The sequence below is a fragment of the Equus asinus genome, chromosome 12 (genome assembly GCF_041296235.1).
Source record: "Equus asinus isolate D_3611 breed Donkey chromosome 12, EquAss-T2T_v2, whole genome shotgun sequence".
Lineage (NCBI taxonomy): Eukaryota > Metazoa > Chordata > Mammalia > Perissodactyla > Equidae > Equus > Equus asinus.
In genome coordinates this window covers 48,317,442-48,337,552 of record NC_091801.1, presented here as the reverse complement: position 1 = coordinate 48,337,552, position 20,111 = coordinate 48,317,442, and the positions used below count along the sequence as shown (strand labels likewise).

The window sequence follows — 20,111 nt, the reverse complement described above, 5'->3', positions numbered from 1 at the left end:
ATTTCATGGAGGTCTTTATAGCCTATTTCTTTATTGTTAAACGAAAGCTATTTAGGAACTTCTTAACTTGAGTTATGTGTTTTGATGCAAGTTTCTCAAAAAGATCTACTAGGTGTCCTTATTTGATTGACTTGAAGGTAGACTATGATTCATTAAATATATGCATTGTAAACAGCAGGGCAACAATGTAAATTTAAAAAAATAGATATAAATAATATAATAATAGTGCAGATAAAAAGGAATAAAAATATACTCAAACCAAAAATAGACAGAAAATGAGAAAAAAAGGAACAAAGAATATATGGAACAAATAGAAAACAAGATGGTAGATTTTAAACAAATCACATCAGTAATTAGTAGCACATTATTAATATACAAAAATAATTACATTAAACTTAAATGGACTAAACACCCCAATTAAAAGTCAGAGTTAGATGGGATATGACAGAAAGACCCAACTATTTTCTGTCTGTAAGAAGTTCACCTTAAATATAATACATGTAATTAGAAGAATGGGGAAAGATATACTATGCAGTTACTAAGTTAAAGAAAGTTGGAGTGGCTATATTAATGTTAGACGAAGTAGACTTCAGAACTGGCGCTCCAGTGGTTAAAAGTGAGCACTCTCACCACTGCTGCCTGGGTTTGTTTCCCAGTTGGGGAACCACATCACTCATCTGTTGGTTGTCATACTATGGCAGCTGTGTGTTGCTGTGATGCTGAAAGCTATGCCACTGGTGTTTCAAATACCAGCAGGGTCATCCATGGTGGGCAGGTTTCAGCAGAGCCTCCAGACTAAGACAGACTAGGAGGAAGTACCCGGCCACCCACTTCTGAAAAAATTGGCCATGAAAACCCTTTGAATAGCAGCAGACACTGCAAAAAGACTGGGCAGGGTTCAGCTTTGCTGTACACAGGGTTGCTAGGAGTCTGAATCACCTCAATGGCACTAACAAAAACAAAAACTTCAGAATAAGAAATCTTGCTATGGATAAAGAGAGACATTGCATAATGATAAAGGGTGAATTGGTATTCACCAAGAAAGCAAAAAAACCCATAATACATACCCACCTAACAACAGAGTTTCAGAATATGTGAAATGAAAGCTGATAGCACTGAAAGGGGAAATAGACAAATCCACAGTTACGGCTGGAGACTTAAACACTGCTCTCTAAGTAATTTATAGGAAAAATAGATAGAAGATCAATAAAGATACAGGAGAGCTGAACAACACTAGCAACCAAGTCAATCCGATTGATGTTTATAGATCACTTCAACCCACAACAGCAGTGTACACATTCTTGTTCAAGTACATTTGGACCATGTTCTGGGCCATAAAACAAATTTCAACAAATTTAAAAGATTTGGAACCATGAAAAAATGTTTTATGATCATAACAAAATTAAACTATAAAGTAGCAGAAAGATATCTGGAAAATCCCCAAATATTTAATTAATTAAACAACACACTTCTAAAGAGCCCATAGGTTAAAGAGTAAGTCCCAAGGGAAATCAGAAATTATGTTGAATTGAATAAAAATTAAAATACAACATAAAATTTGTGGAATGCAATTAAATAAGTATTTGGAGGTAAATTTATAGCATTAAGTGCTTATTAGAAAAAACTAAAGTTCTCAAATCAATGACCTAAGCTTCTATCTTAGGCAACTAGAAAAAGAAAATTAAGCCCAAAGTAAAGAAATAAAGAATATAATAAATGAAATTGAAAACAGCAAAATGAGAGAAAATCAAGGAAAATAAAGGCTAGTTCTTTGAAAAAATGGAATGAAATCGATAAACTTTTAGCCAGAGTGATGAGGAAAAAATGAAAGAGTATATAAATGGTTAATATCGTAAATGAAGGAGGGGACATCACTACAGATGCTACAGACATTCAAAGGAAAATAAGGGCATTTTATGAACAACTTTATGTCCATAAACTCAACAATGTAAATGAAATGGATGTATTCCTTGAAAGATGCAAATTAATAATGCTCAATCAAGAGGATATAGATAATCTGAATGGTCCTAAATATATTAAAGAAATTGGATTCATAGTTAAAAATCTTCCCACATCATACTTAATGGTGAGAAACTCAAGCTTTCCCACTAGGAACAGGTATAAGGCAAAGATATCACTCTCACCACTTGTTTTCAACATCGTATTGGAAGTCCTTGCTGATGCAATAAGGCAAAAAAAGGAAATAAAAGTTATACAGATTGGGAAGGAGGACATAAAAATGTTCACAGATGACATGATCATCTATATAGAAGATCTGAAAGAATCAAAAAAAATCTAGAAGTAGTAAGCAATTATGGCAAGATTGTAGGATACAAGATTAATATACAAAAGTCAATTGCTTTCCTATATACTAACAATGAACAAGTGGAATTTGAAATTAAAAACACGATACCATTTATCATAACAATACCATCTACCATAATAATAAACACTACTGTTAGCACCCCCAAAAATGAAATACTTAGGTGTAAATCTAACAAAATATGTACAAGATCTATATGAGGAAAACTAGAAAATTCTGATGACCAAAATCAAAGAAGAACTAAATAAATGGAAGATATTCCATGTTCATGGATAGGAAGACTCAATAATGTCAAGATGTCACTTCTTCCCAACTTCATGTATAGAGTCAATGCAATACAAGTCAAAACCCAGCAAGTTATTTTATGGATGTTGACAAACTGATTCTAAAGTTTATGGGGAGAGGCAAAAGAATTGGAGGACTGATCCTGCCCAACCTCAAGACTAATTATAAAGCTACACTAAACAAGACAGTATGGTATTGGTGAAAGAATAGTCAAATAGATCAATGGAACAGAATAGAGAGCCCAGAAATAGACCCCCATAGATATAGTCAACTGATCTTTGACAGCAGAGAAAAGGCAATACAATGGGGCAAAGATAGTCTCAACAAATGGTGCTAGAACAACTGGACATCCACCTGCAGAAAAATGAATCTAGATACAGACCTTACATCCTTCACAAAAATTAACTCAAAGTCTATTATAGTCCTAAAAGTAAAACACAAAGCTATAAAACTCCTAGATGATAATAAAGGAGAAAACCTAGATGACTTCAGGTGTGGTGGTGACTTTTTAGCTACTATACCAAAGACACGATCCATGAAAGAAATCATTGGTAAGCTGGACTTCATTAAAATTAAAAACTTCTGCTCTGCAAAAGGCAACATCAAGAGAATTAGAAGACAAGCCACAAACTTAAAATATTTGCAAAAGACCCAACTGGTAAATGACTATAATCTAAAATATTAAAAAATCTCTTAAAACTCAACAATAAGAAAACAACCCAACTAAAAAATGGACCAAAGACCTTAATAGACACTTCACCAAAGACGATAGAGAGAGGGCAAATAAGCATATAAAAGATGCTCCACATCATATGTCATCAGGGAAATGCAAATTAAAACAATGAGAGATACCACGACATACCTATTAGAATGGCCAAGATCCAGAACAGTGACACCACCAAGTGCTAGCAAGGATGTGGAGCAATGGGAGCTCACACATTGCTGGTGGGATGCAAAATGGTACAGCCACTTTGGAAGACAGTTTGGTCACAAAATGAAACCTACTCTTATTATTTGTTGTTGTTAGTGCCCTTGAGTCGACTCTGATTCCTAGCAACCCCGTGTACAGCAGAGCAGAACCCTGCCTGGTGTTTTTTGCTGTATCCTCTCACCTTCTGGTGCTACATAACACAATGCTCCACTGCTGTTCATATGGTTTTCGTGGCCAATTTTTTTAAGAAGTGGGTGGCCAGGTCCTTCTTCCTAGGCTGTATAGTCTGGAAGCTCTACTGAAACCTGTCCACCATAGGTGACCCTGGTGGTATTTGAAATAGTGGTGGCATCACTTTCAGCATCACAGCAAGATGCAGCCACCATAGTAGGACAACTGACTGATGGGTGGTGTAGCTCCCTGTGTGGGAAACAAACCCGGGCCGAGGCCAAATCTTTACCACTAGACCACCAGGGTAGGCACACTTATCATATGATCCAGCAATTGCACTCCTGGTATTTACCCAAGGGGCCTGCAGTGACCATAGTGGCCTTACCAAGTGTTCTGGTTAGCTCTTTTTCTGTTTGTAATTATTTTTAGCCCATTTTATAAATGTGAAAATACTGAGACTGACTGACTTTTTTCTCATACCTCCTCCTCTAATAAGTTACTTAACTTTTCTGGATTCAGTTTGTTAATCTGTAAAATGGAGATAATAATTGATGCAGGGTTGTTGAGAGAATTAGAGAAGTACCAGAAGGCAAGAAGTGGCTTCAAATTTGTGACTCAGGGTTCTTGCTTTCTCTTGTGCAAATAGAAGGTAGAGGCAGGGCTCCTTGTACTAGCTAGAGGTCGTTATTGCTCTATTGATTAGGCCTTAGTTGTCCCAAAAGGTGATTTTCTTTGATGCTCTTTCTTTTTCACTTGTCCTCTAACAGTGTCTCAGTCGTGAACAGGGTATTCAGTGGATCAAAAAAGAAAGACTTCCAGCATTTCTGGAAAGCGATTGCTACTTTGAATACAGGTATTGTAAGCCTATCAGTATAGATATTTTTAAATGTCTATTTTTTTCACCTAAAATCATTTTTCTGTACTTTCTTAACAAAACTGTACATCTTTAAACTCATTGGAGTTTGTATTTCACTTGCTATATTATAAGAATGATAGAGCTTTGGTAAAAATCACTTAAGTTTTCCAAAGGTATTTCACAGAAACAGTACCCAATAAACGTACTTTAGTCGTGCTTCTTTGATCATTATATTTTAAAAATTATCTACTTGTGATGATGGTATTTATGTGCAGAGTGTTAAAAAATGAGTATAAGTGTGCTATGAAAAAGACAGATGTCATATTCCAGGGCCAAGTTTTTCTTTTATACTCCCTGACTTTTAAAGTGTTAGTACCTAAACATTCTGAAATTTTACTAAAATTTGACCTTTGCGTAGAACAACTATATTTTAAATTGAAATAAAATAAATTGAAACAGAATAATTATTAATTAGTAGTTCTATGAATAAACCATTAATTTTAGTAGATCCTAAGAGAATCATCCTGCAGAGTTAGGAGGGGAGATTGGCTTGAATATACAAAATAAACTTTTAGCTTTTTTTTTTTTTCTGAATTCTAGCATATTTGAAACTTATTTCAAGTTTGTATGGTTTCTAAAATGCAGGTTAGCCAAATTGGTCTCACAAGTAAGATGGAGTGGATCAGGCATGAATATCACACTAGGCACAGATTTTTCTCCCTGGGTCCTGAAAAAACCACCCAGTCCACCACCTCCTGCCATTGAAGAAGACAATGTTATAATTATGAAAAAGTTCTACATTTCTCTTGGCGAGGTAAAAGTATGAGTGTTTCTTCATGACTTGGCTCTTCAATGAAACTTCACAGAGAAAATGATTTCAAATACTTCTAAAGTAGATTTAGCAAAAATTCTTGTGGATTTGTGCTGAGTCATTTGCTCTGCACTGTTTCACCTGAAATGTAATTCAAATTATTATCCTTGCGAGATTGAAGAACATGCTCAGTGTTGCCTGGGAATCAAAGGTAACTTGAATTATGGTTTCATTGTGCATTACAAAACTTTTATTCTTTGGGTTCTGCACCTTTTGTGAAAAAGATGATAAATTGGGTCTTCTCCCTATTGTCAAGATTATTCCTCAGTAGTAAAAATGCATTACTGTTTAACTGTTATAAATTTTTCCTCCATGATTGGAGAATTGTTAGGTTGTATGAGTGGATTTGAAGAGGTCTCAACTAGAATCAAATGTCCTTTGGTAGAGTCGTGGTGTAGTGAAAACTATTCTTTGATCTTTGGCCTCTAATTATCAGATCTTCTCTCTGGGAACACATTTCTAATACAGAGTTCTGTACAAAATCAGGAATTGCAAGTATGTAGCCCATGTGTTACTGTTCTCCTAGTTTCTATTCATGACAGACATTGCTAGTCAATCATGGCAGTTTTCCTGCTGAGCTAGGCCTTGGCTCCAAGTTCTTTTCAACACAGCACTCTAAGCAGGCACTTGTGATTGATCAAAGATGTCTTGCAAGGGGAAAACTATTTGCCATCATTGTTGTAATGGAGAGACATCATATCTTACTTGAACATTTTTTTTCATGTATAGTCCCTATTTAATTTTGTACTTTAGCATTTCTATCACTAATATTTGGCAAAAATGCTTAACATTATGCCAATCCCATTATTTCCACTGAATAAAGCTTAGAGATGTATCAAAGGCACAGTTTTCTTCTCTCTTTTACTTATTTTTAAGCATTTATTTCTTTTCTTATATATTATAGAAATGTCAGGAATGTTGTAAAAATATGTACTGATAATAGAGGTCAATAAATATGCAAAGGGAGGAATCAATCTAGGAGAATAAATTCTGATTCCTTACATGTAGATTTAATCAAATATAAGACAATAAAATCCAAGAGAGTTTACTTTTGCTGTTTTCAGTGGTTAAAGAACTCATTTCTCTCCACTTGATTAATACTTTAACTGTGTATTGTGTTTTTAATAGCTTTTGAATTTTGAGAATTCAAAGTTCTTTGGACCTTGAAATCATTTAAACCATGACTATAGATAGAGATTCATCTTTATGCTAATCAGTAACATTTCTTTGAGCCTTCAGTTATACCATCTAAACATGAACAAGTGACCCATCTCTTAAGAGTATAAAGTGGAATAGTTAACTGCTTTTATGTCTGACTAGTTCTTTCTGCCCCATCTTCTACTCTCTTTTTTGTGCAGTTAAAATAGCAAGAACTCTTTCTTATTGGTCTCTCTCAATTCCTTGAAAGTTACTTAAATATTTTGGCCTCTTCTCAGTGCTTAGGATACTGCTTGGAATAGAGTAGTCACTCAATAAATATATGTTGAATGAATATATAATTAATAGTGAATGACTTGGTTTTAAAGGAAAGAAAAGAGGGAACAAAAGGAAATTAGAGTCTTTCAAAGCTTTTATCTACCAGGAAACCTTACCTCTAAGAGGGGCAGTGACTACACAGATGGCATCTCTCACTTCTCTCTTTTGCTTTTGAACTCATTGTGTGGCCTGACTTGCCCTACTAATTCTGCATAATAGTCAGGGAACAATAGCTATTCCATTTGAGCCCTGCTTCTTCTGTGAATGCTCCTTAGGCTAAGGGCCAACCAGCTGACTCAGTTGGAGAAAGGTAAAGTGAGAAATGAGAGTAATGCTGGACACTCCTTTCTCTGCTTCTGTTGAACAACTTGGATTATCTTAGAAAAACAGGTGAGGACATTACTGAGAGAGGCAGGCAGAGGGATTTTCCCAGGAAAGCTGAGATAGGGGCTTCTTAGGACTGGGGTTCTAGAAGCTGAGGTTCAGCTGGCTCAAGGATACACAAAGCAAAGGAAAAGCTGAAGGCTACGGTGAGGGGCAGGTAGAATAAGGAAACAAGTCTTCAGGAAGTATCCAATCCAAGCAAAGTTGTGAAAACTGAATCTAAGGCAAAGGGGCAGTTGAGCTTGGAGAGGTTTCCAGTGCTACTGAGAGTAAGTCTTTGTTATATTAGGGAAGAGTTGTTAAAAGCACTGAGCCTGGTCAGACAGAATTGGGGGCCTGAAATAATTGGGAAAGTCATAAATGGGAGTAGCTGGCAAAACATGCATCCAAGGACTGATGAGTCATGATGACTGCCAAGTTAAAGTTAGATGGCATAACTTAGTAGTGAAGCCAGAAAGTGTGGTTGCATGCCTCTGGTGGAAGAGTGGAGAATTTGATGGGTATTGGGCTCATTTTTTTCCTTTGGTCATCTAATATGAAAATGATCTGAATTGAATTTCTTTCCCTTTATTCTGTTAGCTAGTGAATTTTTCTGTATACAACATTCTTTTATTTCATGGCATAATTTTTCCTTTGCATATTGTACTATGCAAATTGAATATTATCATCATGATTTGTCCAGGTTTGTGATTGTAAGAATACTGCTAATCTTATGTTAAATGGATGTGTTTCTTTCTTCCTAGGCCTCCTATACTCAAACGAAAGATTGGTTTGCGTTAGCAAAACAAAGTCAGCAAACAGTATCCACCTTTTCACTTCCGTCTTGTGTATTCCACAACAAAATTGAATCACCAGTTATTTCATCTGTTTCTGGTAAGGAGAAAAGGATAAGAATGACTTCAGAACTCCTCCTTAAGTCATCTGTTGTTGTTATTCTAATCTTACAGTATAACACTTTGTGGTTGGGCAGAAAAAAATTATTTCCTCCTCCTGACCCCCAATTCCACTTTCTACTGTTTTTTTGAGAGGCAGGTTGGTATAGAGAAAAGAGGATGAATTTAGAACCCAGCTCCCATACTTACTATCTGTGTGACTTTGGTACATTATTCTGCTTCTGGAAGGCTTGCTTCTCTCATCTGTAAGATTAGAATAATGGTACATACTAAATGTAGAGAAAATGCCTGGCCTCATGCTTGGTGCCTAATAGGCAGTCTAATAAATGTTTGTCTTATCTTTATTTCCTATCACAGTTTACAAATTCTTATTATTAAGCCTTTGAAATAAAGTGGGTGCAACATTTCTCTCCTCTTTAAAAGTCAATAGTCATTCCTGGAACTTGAGTTTTCCTTCCATTTTTAAGTTCAGACTATTTTTCACCTTGAAAGGCAGATAAATTTCTACTGTGGGGAACTTTTGTGGATGATGCCAATTTTACATAAAAAAAGAAGGAACCTTCCGGAAATGGGAGTCATTAACGTGATATTTCTAGAAGAAAACATCAAGCAATGTGATTCAGGAGAGGAACTCAGCAATTCACTAACCGTTCTTACCTAATTACGTTGAAAAGTATAAGCAACCTCTGGGGACAATAAATCTGGGTTCACTAGAATTGATTCTTGATTCTCTAGAAATCTGGGTTTACCTAGAACCTAAATCTAGGTAAAGAGGAAAATAATCTCCCTAATTGAAAATGGGTGAGTTATTAAGTTTCTTGCTGTTTTCCCAAAATGGTAAAGTGGAAAATGGTGAAGGATAAAGATAGTGAAGATAGGAAACAGAACAAGAAAGGGTAGCAGGAAGGTGGTAAGCAAAAATGCCAGCCTGCTCTCTACCTTCAGTTCTGTGGGATTGAGTGTATACACAATATCCTTTCACAGGTTTGCAAGAGTCCTATCTCTCAGTATTGGGGAAATTTGGTTTATTTGTTTTCAATAAAAATTGTAATAAAACATTTTCAGCTCATTGAGATTTGAAATCTATTACTGAGAAAATGCCCATTGAGAGTGGGACACAGATGACAACAGAGTCTTCCTGATCCATGGCATTTCAAGGGGTAGATTTACCATGTGAAATCACTGACATCAGATGTTTAACTGATTTCTGAAAGAAAGAGAAAATAGGAGCTAAAGACTATATCTTTCGAAAATGTGTAAAAACAACCCTATGTATTTGTCAGCTTTCATACGTACTTTATCCCATTTTATAATTTTAATGATAGGTTGTAAATATCATAGTAATTGAATCTTTCTGATAAAATAGTGAATTTTTTTAAGTTACTGATATGACTCCAGTTCTGATCTGTTCATCTGTTGTCTCATCATCTATGGCAGCTAATTTTACTTTATCATACAACATGAAATAATAAAGCACATACAATAGTTTAATGTAATTCTTTAATAGACTTGGCCTATACATATTGACATTCTATATTAGCCTGAAATATTACATTTTAAAAGTGTATAAAGTCATTTTGAAGATCCTCTGTATTAGGGGTGTCACCTATTTAGTTCATCTGCCACCATTATCTCCTTACATGTCCAGGGGAGATATAGCTAATCCCTGTTGGCAATTTTTTCTCTACTGGTCCCAAATGTCGCTTTAGACTCCTTAAGACACTGGTCCATGCAGTCACGACCTTTGATTAAATCTGTTTGCCATTCTGTCTCTATAACATCTAGTTAATAATTAAAAAAACTTGTGCATTCGTATTTGATCTAATAGCCTTTTATGATTTAATACAGAGAGTTTTATCTTTGATGATGGAGTTCACCCCAGGACAAAAAAGGACTCATCTAAAACCACTAGATTAATTTCTGAATTTGAAGAAGAAGAAGATGGATCTATATCTCTACAAGATACTCCTTCTCAAGCTCTTCTGAGAGTATACCTTGAAAAGCAACAGGATGTTAATGAAAGCTTGACATTGCACTTTTCAACATGCGAAGAATTTTTAAAATCTTATGTAACCTTTATTTTGAGAGTAGCAATTTATCAAGTTCTTGGAGAGCCATTTAGAGAAAGCCCAGGTTACATAAATTTCAAAAATGTAACAGAAGTGGTGTTTGATGAGCGTTTTGAGCCTATCCCTGGCAAGAATGTTTTGTTAAGTAAAACAGTTCAAACCAAAAAGGAAAAGTCAGAAGAGATGTTAGAACAAGCAAGTTCAAAGAGTGAGAGCATTGGGCCAGAAAGCAGGGCTGACTGGTGGATTTCTCACAAAACTTACGACATTGGCAATAGAAAGGAGTTTGAAAGATTTAAGAAATTTATAAAAGGCACATCAGGAGAGAGATATTGCTGGCTGTGGATGGATATTGAGAGGTTAAAAGTTCTTAAGGATCCTGGAAGACGTCAAAGGTATTTCTATTTTTTATTTTTCAATAGTTTTAAAAACAAATTATGGAATATTAGTTTGGGTCATTTCAGCCCAGGCAGAAAGCCTGAAATAAATATAAAAATGTATACTTTTAGAGGAATGAATAACAGTAAAATTTATTTTATTATAATATTGATTTCATTGCTTCTATGATTTCATAGCTTTCAGATACTAATAGTAGCAATTATTCGGGTTTGCATTATGTTTCTTCCCATAGATTTTAAACTTGCTCTCAAATTAATTATTCTATTTTATTTTTATAACACTCTAGTGATGTATTTTTATAGAAAAAAATAATTTATCAATTGTATACCCATACTGGCATAAGCTACCTTATATAAAAGATACCTTATGCCAGTGTAAGGGCCTGCTGTTCCTACCAGTTTGCTCGGTTAACAAATTCCATGTTAGTTGGATGCCACTCAGACATTCATATCTGAATGAGATATCCACTAGATATCACACTGGATACCCTCGAGAGCCTCTTAGAGGTCTGATTGGGTACGTGTCTCTTTTTGGCCACTCCATATGTTTTAGATTACTGTAAGTCTTAAGAACCTTAAAAAGACCTTGCTTTAGGAAAGTCCTTCTTGTGTCTGTATTCTCTTGATCTGCTTTGAAGCAGATCAACTATAGTAGATTGCAATTCCCATCAAGAGGTTGACTGCGTATGGTCTAGTGACTGGATTATTCCAATTATTTCAGTGGCTTTCAGATCATAGAGCTCATTGTTGTTCACAGTTATAAAAGCAGGGATTACCAAAGGGGTGATTATGAAACATGGCCTGATTAATCATGGCGTGGAACGCCACTACCCCTTTTCAAGACATATTAGGGAAGTTATCTGCAAGTAACCTACATAGGTTCTTCAGGATCAATACAGTATTAGTTTCTATTGTTGCTGTAACAAAGTACCACAAATTTAGAGGCTTAAAGCAACACAAATTTATTATCTTACAATTAGAAGGTTACAAGTCTAAAATGAGTATGCAGGTGTACATTGCCTCTGGAGGCTCTAGGGGAGAATCCATTTCCTTGCCTTTTCTAGCTTCTGGAGGCCACCTACTTTCCTTGGTTGGCGACCCCTTCCTCCCTCTTCAAATCCAAGAGCATAACATCTTCTCTTCTCTGACCTCTGCTTCTATCCTCACATCTTTTCTCTATGACTCTGACTCTCCCATCTCCCTCTTCGAAGGACTCTTGTGATGATGTTAGGATCACCTAGAAGATCCAGGATAGTCTTCTTAAAATCCTAATGACATCTGAAGGGATCTGCAGAATCCCTTCTACCATGTAAAGTAGCATTCACAGGTTCTGGGGATTAAGACATAGACATCTTTGCGAAGCCGTTGTTCAACCTACCAAAAATACCCTTCCCTTTCCCATAACTGTGAGAAACACTTTTATCTCCACGTTGGTACCCCTGTAATTCAGTGTTGCTTTTGAGATAGTTCATTACTTGTCTGAAACATTTTAGAAGTGAAAATATTTGGCTAGTTGAATTTTGTATCAATGTGTGTGTAGATGTGTGTATGTGTTTTATTTCAGACATCTTGAGAAGATGAAAAAATGCTATCTAGTGAGCAGTGGAGATTACTACCTTTCTGCAGAAATCTTATCAAAATTGAAACTGCTAGATGGATCTCAGTGGAATGAAAAACACTTAAAAAATATTCAGACTGAGGTTTTAAAACCCTTACTTCTGTATTGGTAAGAAAAATAATGTTAATCAAAGGTATTTGTTTTCACTTTTCTTAGGGTAGTTACAAGTTATACTTTTTATCTTGTGGATATATAATTTATGGAAATTTAAAATGATAAGATTATTATATGTTTGGCCCTCATTAAAGTACTTATCCTTTAGATAATTTGTATGTTTAGGGGACTTAAAATCCATGATAAAGCTGGACAGTACTTAAGCTCCATTTTAACTTTGTGATCCCATCCTTCTACATCTGACTTTCTTATGGTTGGTATCTCATCAAATTGATGTGTGTGTGTCTGCATGTGTGTACATGTAGCTAGGGTTACAGATTTATTATCTAAAACTTTTTTTTAAAGATTGACAGCTGAGCTAATAACTGTTGCCAATCTTTTTTTTTCTGCTTTTTCTCCCCAAATCCCCCCAGTACATAGTTGTACATTTCAGTTGTGGGTTCCTCTAGTTGTGGCATGTGGGATGCTGCCTCAGCATGGTCTGATGAGCAAGCGATGCCATGTCCATGTCCGGGAATCTGAACCAGCAAAACCCTGGGCTGCTGAAGCGAAACTCATGAACTTAACCACTCGGCCCTGGGGCTGGCCCCTCTCAAACGTTTTTGAGCAGTTACTATAGGCCAAGTGCTATGCTAAGGATGCAAGAGTAAAACATGGTCAAATCTAGTGATTATAGTCTAGTGGGAGGAGCATATATATGAAATGAGTATAATAAAAAAAAGTATGGTGAATGCACAGATACAGAGAAGAAGTAGTATTTCACCTGGGAGTCGAGAGACTCTAAGCAAGGAAAAGAGAATGGACATAGTAGGAAAAATGTATGTCATTTGCAGATCAGTGAACTGTCCACTCTGGCTCTGGTGGATCTGAGTATGTCACTTCTCTGCTTCAAATCTTTCACTATTACCCCAAAGTTTTAGTGTAAAGTTCAGATTCCTTAAGTTAGCAAATAAGGTCGTCATGATTTGTCCCTTGCCCAATTCTCTGGCATCATCTCTCATCTAGGTGTTCCAGATTACTTGTATGCTTTGTACTGTTCCATATTGAGAGAGAATGTTGTTTTTCTCTTTCTTTCTTTAAAAACTTCTATTCTTAAATATTTAAGACATACAGAAAGGTATAAATTATACTACAGTGGACACCTATGTACACACCACCCAACTTAATAAAACATTACTAATATAGTAGAAGCTTTCCTTTTTTTAATTTAACATTTTGTTTTGAGATAATTGTAGATTTATATGCAGTTGTAAGAAATAATACAAAGAGATTTTGTATATCTTTCATCCACTTTCCCCCAATGGTAACATCTTGCATAATTAGTATAGTTTCACAATGAGGAAATTGGCACAACTCATCAATCTTTTTCGTATTTTACCAGTTTTACATGCACTTATTTATGTCTATGTGTATAGTTAGTTCAATGCAATTTTATCGCATTATTTTTATTTTTCCTTTTTCTGTCAAAGCCCCCCAGTACATAGTTGTGTATTTTTTTTTAGTTATGGGTCCTTCTAGTTGTGGCATGTGGGATGCCACCTCAGCATGGCTTGATGAGCCGTGCCGTGTCCGCGCCCAGGAGTCGAACTGGCGAAACCTGGGCCGCTGAAGCAGAGCTCGCGAACTTAACCACTCAGCCACGGGGTCGGCCACATAGCACGTTAGAGATTCATGCATTCATTGCTACAGTCAAGATACAGAACAGTTACATTCTCACAAGCATCCCTTGTACTGCTCTCTTATAATCACACCCACCTCCCTCCCTCCCGCTCTACCCCCATCTAACTCCTGGAAACCACTAATATAAACTAATATTATATAAATGAAATAATACAATTTGTATAATCTTTGGGATTATCTTTTTTCATTTAGCATAATTCCCTTGAGATCCATCCAAATTGTTGTGTGTATCAATACTTTTATTTCGTTGCTGAATAGTATTCTATTGTATAGATATTATACATCCATTTACCCATTGGAGGACATTAGGGTTGTTTCCAGTTTTTTGCTCTTACTAATAAAACTGCTATAAACATTCATATACAGGTTTCTGCATGAGCATAAGCCTTCGTTTCTCTGGAGTAAATATCCAAGAGTGAGATTAGTGGGTCATATAGTGAGTCTGTTTTCAGTTTTAAAAGAAACTGCCAAACTATTTTCCAGAGTTAATGTATCATTTTACATTCCCACCAGCAGTACATGAATGGTCCAGTTTCTTTGCATCCTTGCTATTGTTTGGTGTTGTCACAATTTTCTATTTTAGCCATTCTGATAAGTGTGTAGTGATATCTCATTGTGATTTTACTTTGCAATTTTCCAATGGTTAGTGATGCTGAACCTCTTTTCATTTGCTTATTTGCCATTTGAATATTCTCTTCAGTGAAATATTTATCTATTTTATCCATTTTCTAATTGGATTGTTTTCTTTCTTATTGTTGAGTTTTAGAGTTATTTTTGTATTCTAAATACTAATCATTAGTCAGATAATGGAGTTTGCAAATATTTTCTCCAAGTCTTTAGCTTGTCTTTTCAAAGATGAGCTTTCCAAAGACTTCTTAAAAGGGTCTTCCAGAGCTTCCAGGTTGGTCAGCATAGGGAGATTTGGGGAGAGTGGCACACTCAGAGAGCATGGAATCTCCACACCCCTTCCCGCATACCTTGCACTATACATCTCTTCCACCTGGCTGTTCCTGAGTTATATCCTTTTATAATAAACCAATAATTTCAATTAAGCAAGTAAGTAAAGATATTGTGGATATTGGGATCCAGAATTCTCATCAATGTGGAAGAAAGTTACAAATGTGGAAGCAGAGTGAACCCTGTGGTGAATGGACTGGAATTGGAGGTGGAAATGGAAAATGCAACTTTCAGAAACTCAGGTTACCATACTCAATTATGGAGAGTAATTCACTGGGGAAAAGAAAAGAAAGGTCAAACCAAACAACAGAAGATCATGAGGGCAAGAAGGAAAAGAACTTTCAGGAGAAATTCTGAAGTTAATCACATGTGGGATTTTCCCTGGGAGGGTGGTGTATTGCAGACTGTGTCTAAATGAATGGTTCCAGATAAGTTTTGCTCCAAACATTTCATTAGGGTAGGGGCAAATAGCTCTTCGGCCAAGTTGATTCAACTAATGCAAACTTTCCTACATCAAATATTACTGCCTGCACCTACTATTAAGAATAAATATAACTGTATCTGAAAGACCAATAAAAAGGGAGTCCTTCATAGAGCAAGATTTTAAAATTTTGAAGAGGTCCAATTTTCAACTTCTTTAATGGATTACGCTTTTGGTGTCAAACTGAAGAACTCTTTGCCTAGTTCTAGATTCTGAAGATATTCTATGTTTTTCTAAAAGACTTGCAATTTTATGTTTTACATTTAAGTCCGTGGTGCATTTAGAGTTAATTTTTGCATAAGATGTGAGGTTTAAGTCAAGGTTCAGTTGTTTTGGTTTCTTTTTCTTTTTTTCTTGCTTATGGATATCTAGTTGCTTATCCTCATTTATTGAAAAGGCTATTCTTCCTCTTTCCTTCTTTTCTATGTTTTACATTAACATATAGTAAAGTTAAATTGTATGGATTCATATAACCACCACAACAATCAGGATACAAACAATTCTGTCACCCCAAAAAACTCTCATACTACCCATTACACTCTTCCTCCATTCCTAACCCCTGGCAACCACTGATCCATTCTTTGTCACTGTAGTTTTGTCTTTTTGAGAATGTCATATAAATGAAGTCATGAGTATGTAACCTTTAGAGACTGACTTCTGTTGGTCAGCATAATGCCTTTGAAGCATAATGCATAATGCGTCCCAATTGTTTCATACATCACAGTTCATATTTTTAAAATTTAGCTTTCCAGTTCTTCATTGTTGGTAAATAAAAACATGATTGAATTTTGTGTGTACTCGCTCAGTATCAGAGAGGGCAAAAGCCCTTTCAGTCTCAGCTGCTAATCTCAGATTGGCCTGCTGTTCTTCCCTGGCCATTTTGGTGCTCTTCCATTCATTCTCAGGTCCATCAGACTCTTCCTTCTTCCTTTCATCTACACACTAATACCATGCAGGTCTTACGGCTGATAGTAGTCTGTACCCACCTGCTCGTATTTTGGTGTATGTGGGGATACCTTCTCACATTAACATTTTGTTGTAGATGTCCGTGAGTTTTTGGTTTTGCTATCTAGTTGTCCTGTCCATTTTTTTTTTTAAAGATTGGTACCTGAGCTAACATCTGTTGCCAATCTTCTTTTTTTCTTCTTCTTCTTGTCCCCAAAGCCCCCAAGTACATAGTTGTATATTGTAGTTGTGGTCCTTCTGGTTGTGCTATGTGGGACGCCGCCTCAGCATGGCCTGATGAGCAGCACCATGTCCATGCCCAGGATCCAAACTGGTGAAACCCCAGGCAGCTGAAGCAGAGCATGTGAACTTAACCACTCGGCCATGGGGCCGGCCGCTGTCCTGTCCATTTTTTATGGAGGGATTCTGAGAGGTAGAAAAACAATATTGCTGACATTGCTATTTTCCCAGAATCTTCTCTTCCATTTTTTTCTTGATCTAGCTAAATCCTATGTACTGTTTAAAATTCAAACCGAAACATAAATAGTTTAATGAATATTACCACTTTATAAATATCACATGGATTGGGAAATAGAACATCACCAAGACCCCTGAAGGTCCCTTCCTGATCACAGCATTCCTCACTCCCCCTCAGAGCTAACCACAATCCTGACTTTTGTGATTATCATCTTGCTTTTCTTTCTTTCTCTCTCTCTCTCTTCCCCTCCCCCTCCCTGTCTTTTTCTTTTGAGGAAGATTGACCTGAGCCAACATCCATGCCTGTCTTCCTCTACTTTATATATGCAAAACCTGCCACAGCATGGCTTGATACGTGATGCATATGCGTGGGATCTGAGCCAGCAAACCCCGGGCCACCAAAGCCAAGCCCATGAACTTAACTGCTATGCCACCAGGCCGTCCCCTCCTCTTGCTTTTCTTTATAGTTTACCAACCATGTATCCAAATAAATCCCTAAATATATACTTTCATCTGCCTGTTCTGCAACTTCATGTGAATGGAATCAGGTTGTATGCATTCTTTTGTGTCTTCTATCAACATTATATTTGTGAGATTCATCTGTAATTGCTCTTGAGTTTTGTTTTTTTTTTCTGCCTTATCTCCCCAAATCCCCCCCGGTACATAGTTGTATATCTTAGTTGCAGGTCCTTCTAGTTGCGGCATGTGGGACGCCGCCTCAAAGTGGCCTGATGAGCAGTGCCATGTCCGCGCCCAGGATCCAAACCAGCAAAACCCTGGGCCGCTGCAGCGGAGTGCGTGAACTTAACTGCTCGGCCATAGGGCCAGCCCCTTGTTCTTGAGTTTTATTAATTTTCATTGCTGTATATGGTATGCCGATGCATGAATATACCATAATTTGTTTGCCATTTTTTTAACATTTGGGTTGTTTCCTGCTTTTCACAATTACAGGTAATGCTGTAATGTATATTCTTGTACATATATCCATTTTTCCAAAGTAGTCATATCAATTCATGCTCCCACCAACAGAATATCAGAGTATCTATTGCTACAAATCCATGGTAACACTTAATATTGTCAGACTTTAAAATTTTTGCCTTTATATTTGGTGTGTCGTCAGTGTCTTGTGGTTTTAACTTGCATTTCCTTGATTACTAGTGAGATTGATAACTTTTTCAATGTTTATCGGTCATTTGGATTTCAACTTTCATGAATTCCTGTTAATCTTTGGCCTATTTTTCTATTGGGAGATACACACAGACACACATATGCATATATATACACACACGTACATACATACATGTATATTGGATACAGGTCCTTTAGTGGTAGTATGTGACAAATATCTTCTCCCACTCTCTAGAGCTTGAGAATTAAAAAGTGTACAATCAGTGTACATTAGAACTTATATGATGGAAGCATGAAAAATAATACCAGTTTAGGATTGACTGTGAAATTTATTCCACAATAGTTGATGAATTTACATAGTAGACAATAAAAAAATTAATACAATAAATGAAATAAGAATGCAAGATTAAAATGATAGGGGCAGGAGGGAATTATGGGGTCATATGAATATTCTGTAAAGAGGAGAATCGGAAAATTGAGACACCTAGATTTCCTGGCCAACACATGTATGATTTATTTGATAAATATCTTGTAAATATGCCCGCTTACTGGCTGACATGCAAATAAGAGGTAATTTTGGATATTTCCAAGACTGCAAATAAAGATTCTGAAATATGGTGTAGAATGGCCATCTAGATCTATGTAGAGTGCTTTCTGACGCTAAACTGTTATGGACTTTGGATTCTCTTCCATCCCCAACCTTTGTTCACATCAGGGAGATGTCTACCCTCTTCCTATTTTAAAAGGAGGCAGTTTTCTACTAGGATCTGAAATATGGAGTGGGAATTAGTCTTTGGGCTGAGGCATCAGGAGGAGAACCTGGTCCAAGCAGCAATTAGCAGCAGGCCCTGACAGCTGGAGTTAACTCTATAGCCAATAAAGAGTTAGCCCACAGACTAATTACCAGGATTTCATCCAATTAACTGTGGCCTTGATATTGTGCCAAACATTTTTTTTCTGTTTCTGGCAGTAGTGTTGGTTTTCATTTTTATAAACTGTTCTGAAATTAATTGCTACCTTCAAGTTTAAGGCTTGAAAATAGATTATATGAATCATAATCCACATTAGTAGTATATTTAAGCATTATAAAAATATTTATATATTTTAAAATTTTAATTTTATCTACCAGTTTTTATTTGGTTTCATAGATAAATACTAGACTGCCTTAAAATGATCACAGATTCATTTTATGTTCATTTTACTAGAATCCGTAAGTGATTTTCAAAAATTCATTGATTGAATAGATTATAGATTTCTTTTTCTTATCAAGCAGATAATAATTTGACTGTAACTTTATTAATTGTTTTTTCCTGACATATATTGCCTCTTTATATGAGTGAATGTGATTTCAGGCTGTTAATATATCATAGAAAATTTTTTCTTTTAAGATTTTATTTTTTCCTTTTTCTCCCCAACCCCCCCCCCCACCCTGGTACATAATTGTATATATTCTTCATTGTGGGTCCTTGTTGTGGCATGTGGGACGCTGCCTCAGCGTGGTTTGATGAGCAGTGCCATGTCCGCGCCCAGGATTCGAACCAAGGAAACACTGGGCCGCCTGCAGTGGAGCGCGCGAACTTAACCACTCAGCCACGGGGCCAGCCCCTTTAGAAAAATATTTTTTTAAGATTAGGCAGCAGGAAAAGAAGTAGAAATTATTAGAGAAGGGGTATCACAAGACTGATAATCGTGAGCTTGGATATTATACATTTTGTAGGCTTTTGATTTTTGAGGCTTGTTGTCTAGTTTAATCTTAAATTTGTTTTTCCTTTCACCAGGGCACCAAGATTCTGTGTTACTCATTCATCCTCAGCAAAACATGCTATTGCTGAACTGAAATTCTGGCACCTCCGTCAAGAGAAACCAAGGAAGGATGTTGACCCTTTTCCACAAATGGCAACCCTCTTGCCGTTAAGACCTAAATCTTGCATTCCACAGATGTCTGAGATGCAGGTAGGATGTACATTGATACTTTGATCTCTTTTTTAAGTTGATATTAAAATATCCATGCTTGGGTTTTTGTACACTAATACTTAAGTTTCATCATAAGCTTT

At 36.2% G+C, this 20,111-nt stretch overlaps 1 protein-coding gene across 12 annotated transcripts in view; it reads left to right on the top strand.

The window, feature by feature from the left end:
- The window catches only part of RGS22 (regulator of G protein signaling 22), a 170,749-nt gene that overhangs the window by 55,366 nt on the left and 95,272 nt on the right, over positions 1–20,111 (top strand). For 7 of the 12 annotated variants that reach the window (XM_070481396.1, XM_070481395.1, XM_070481400.1 and 4 more), the window contains exons 6-11: positions 4,478–4,563; positions 5,212–5,380; positions 8,041–8,170; positions 10,039–10,654; positions 12,198–12,383; positions 19,836–20,010. In XM_070481396.1, the coding sequence (XP_070337497.1) occupies positions 4,478–4,563; positions 5,212–5,380; positions 8,041–8,170; positions 10,039–10,654; positions 12,198–12,383; positions 19,836–20,010 (1,362 nt within the window). The remainder of the gene's footprint in view (positions 1–4,477; positions 4,564–5,211; positions 5,381–8,040; positions 8,171–10,038; positions 10,655–12,197; positions 12,384–19,835; positions 20,011–20,111) is intronic. The other 5 variants (XM_070481398.1, XM_070481397.1, XM_044743901.2 and 2 more) reach the window with 1 other exon arrangement.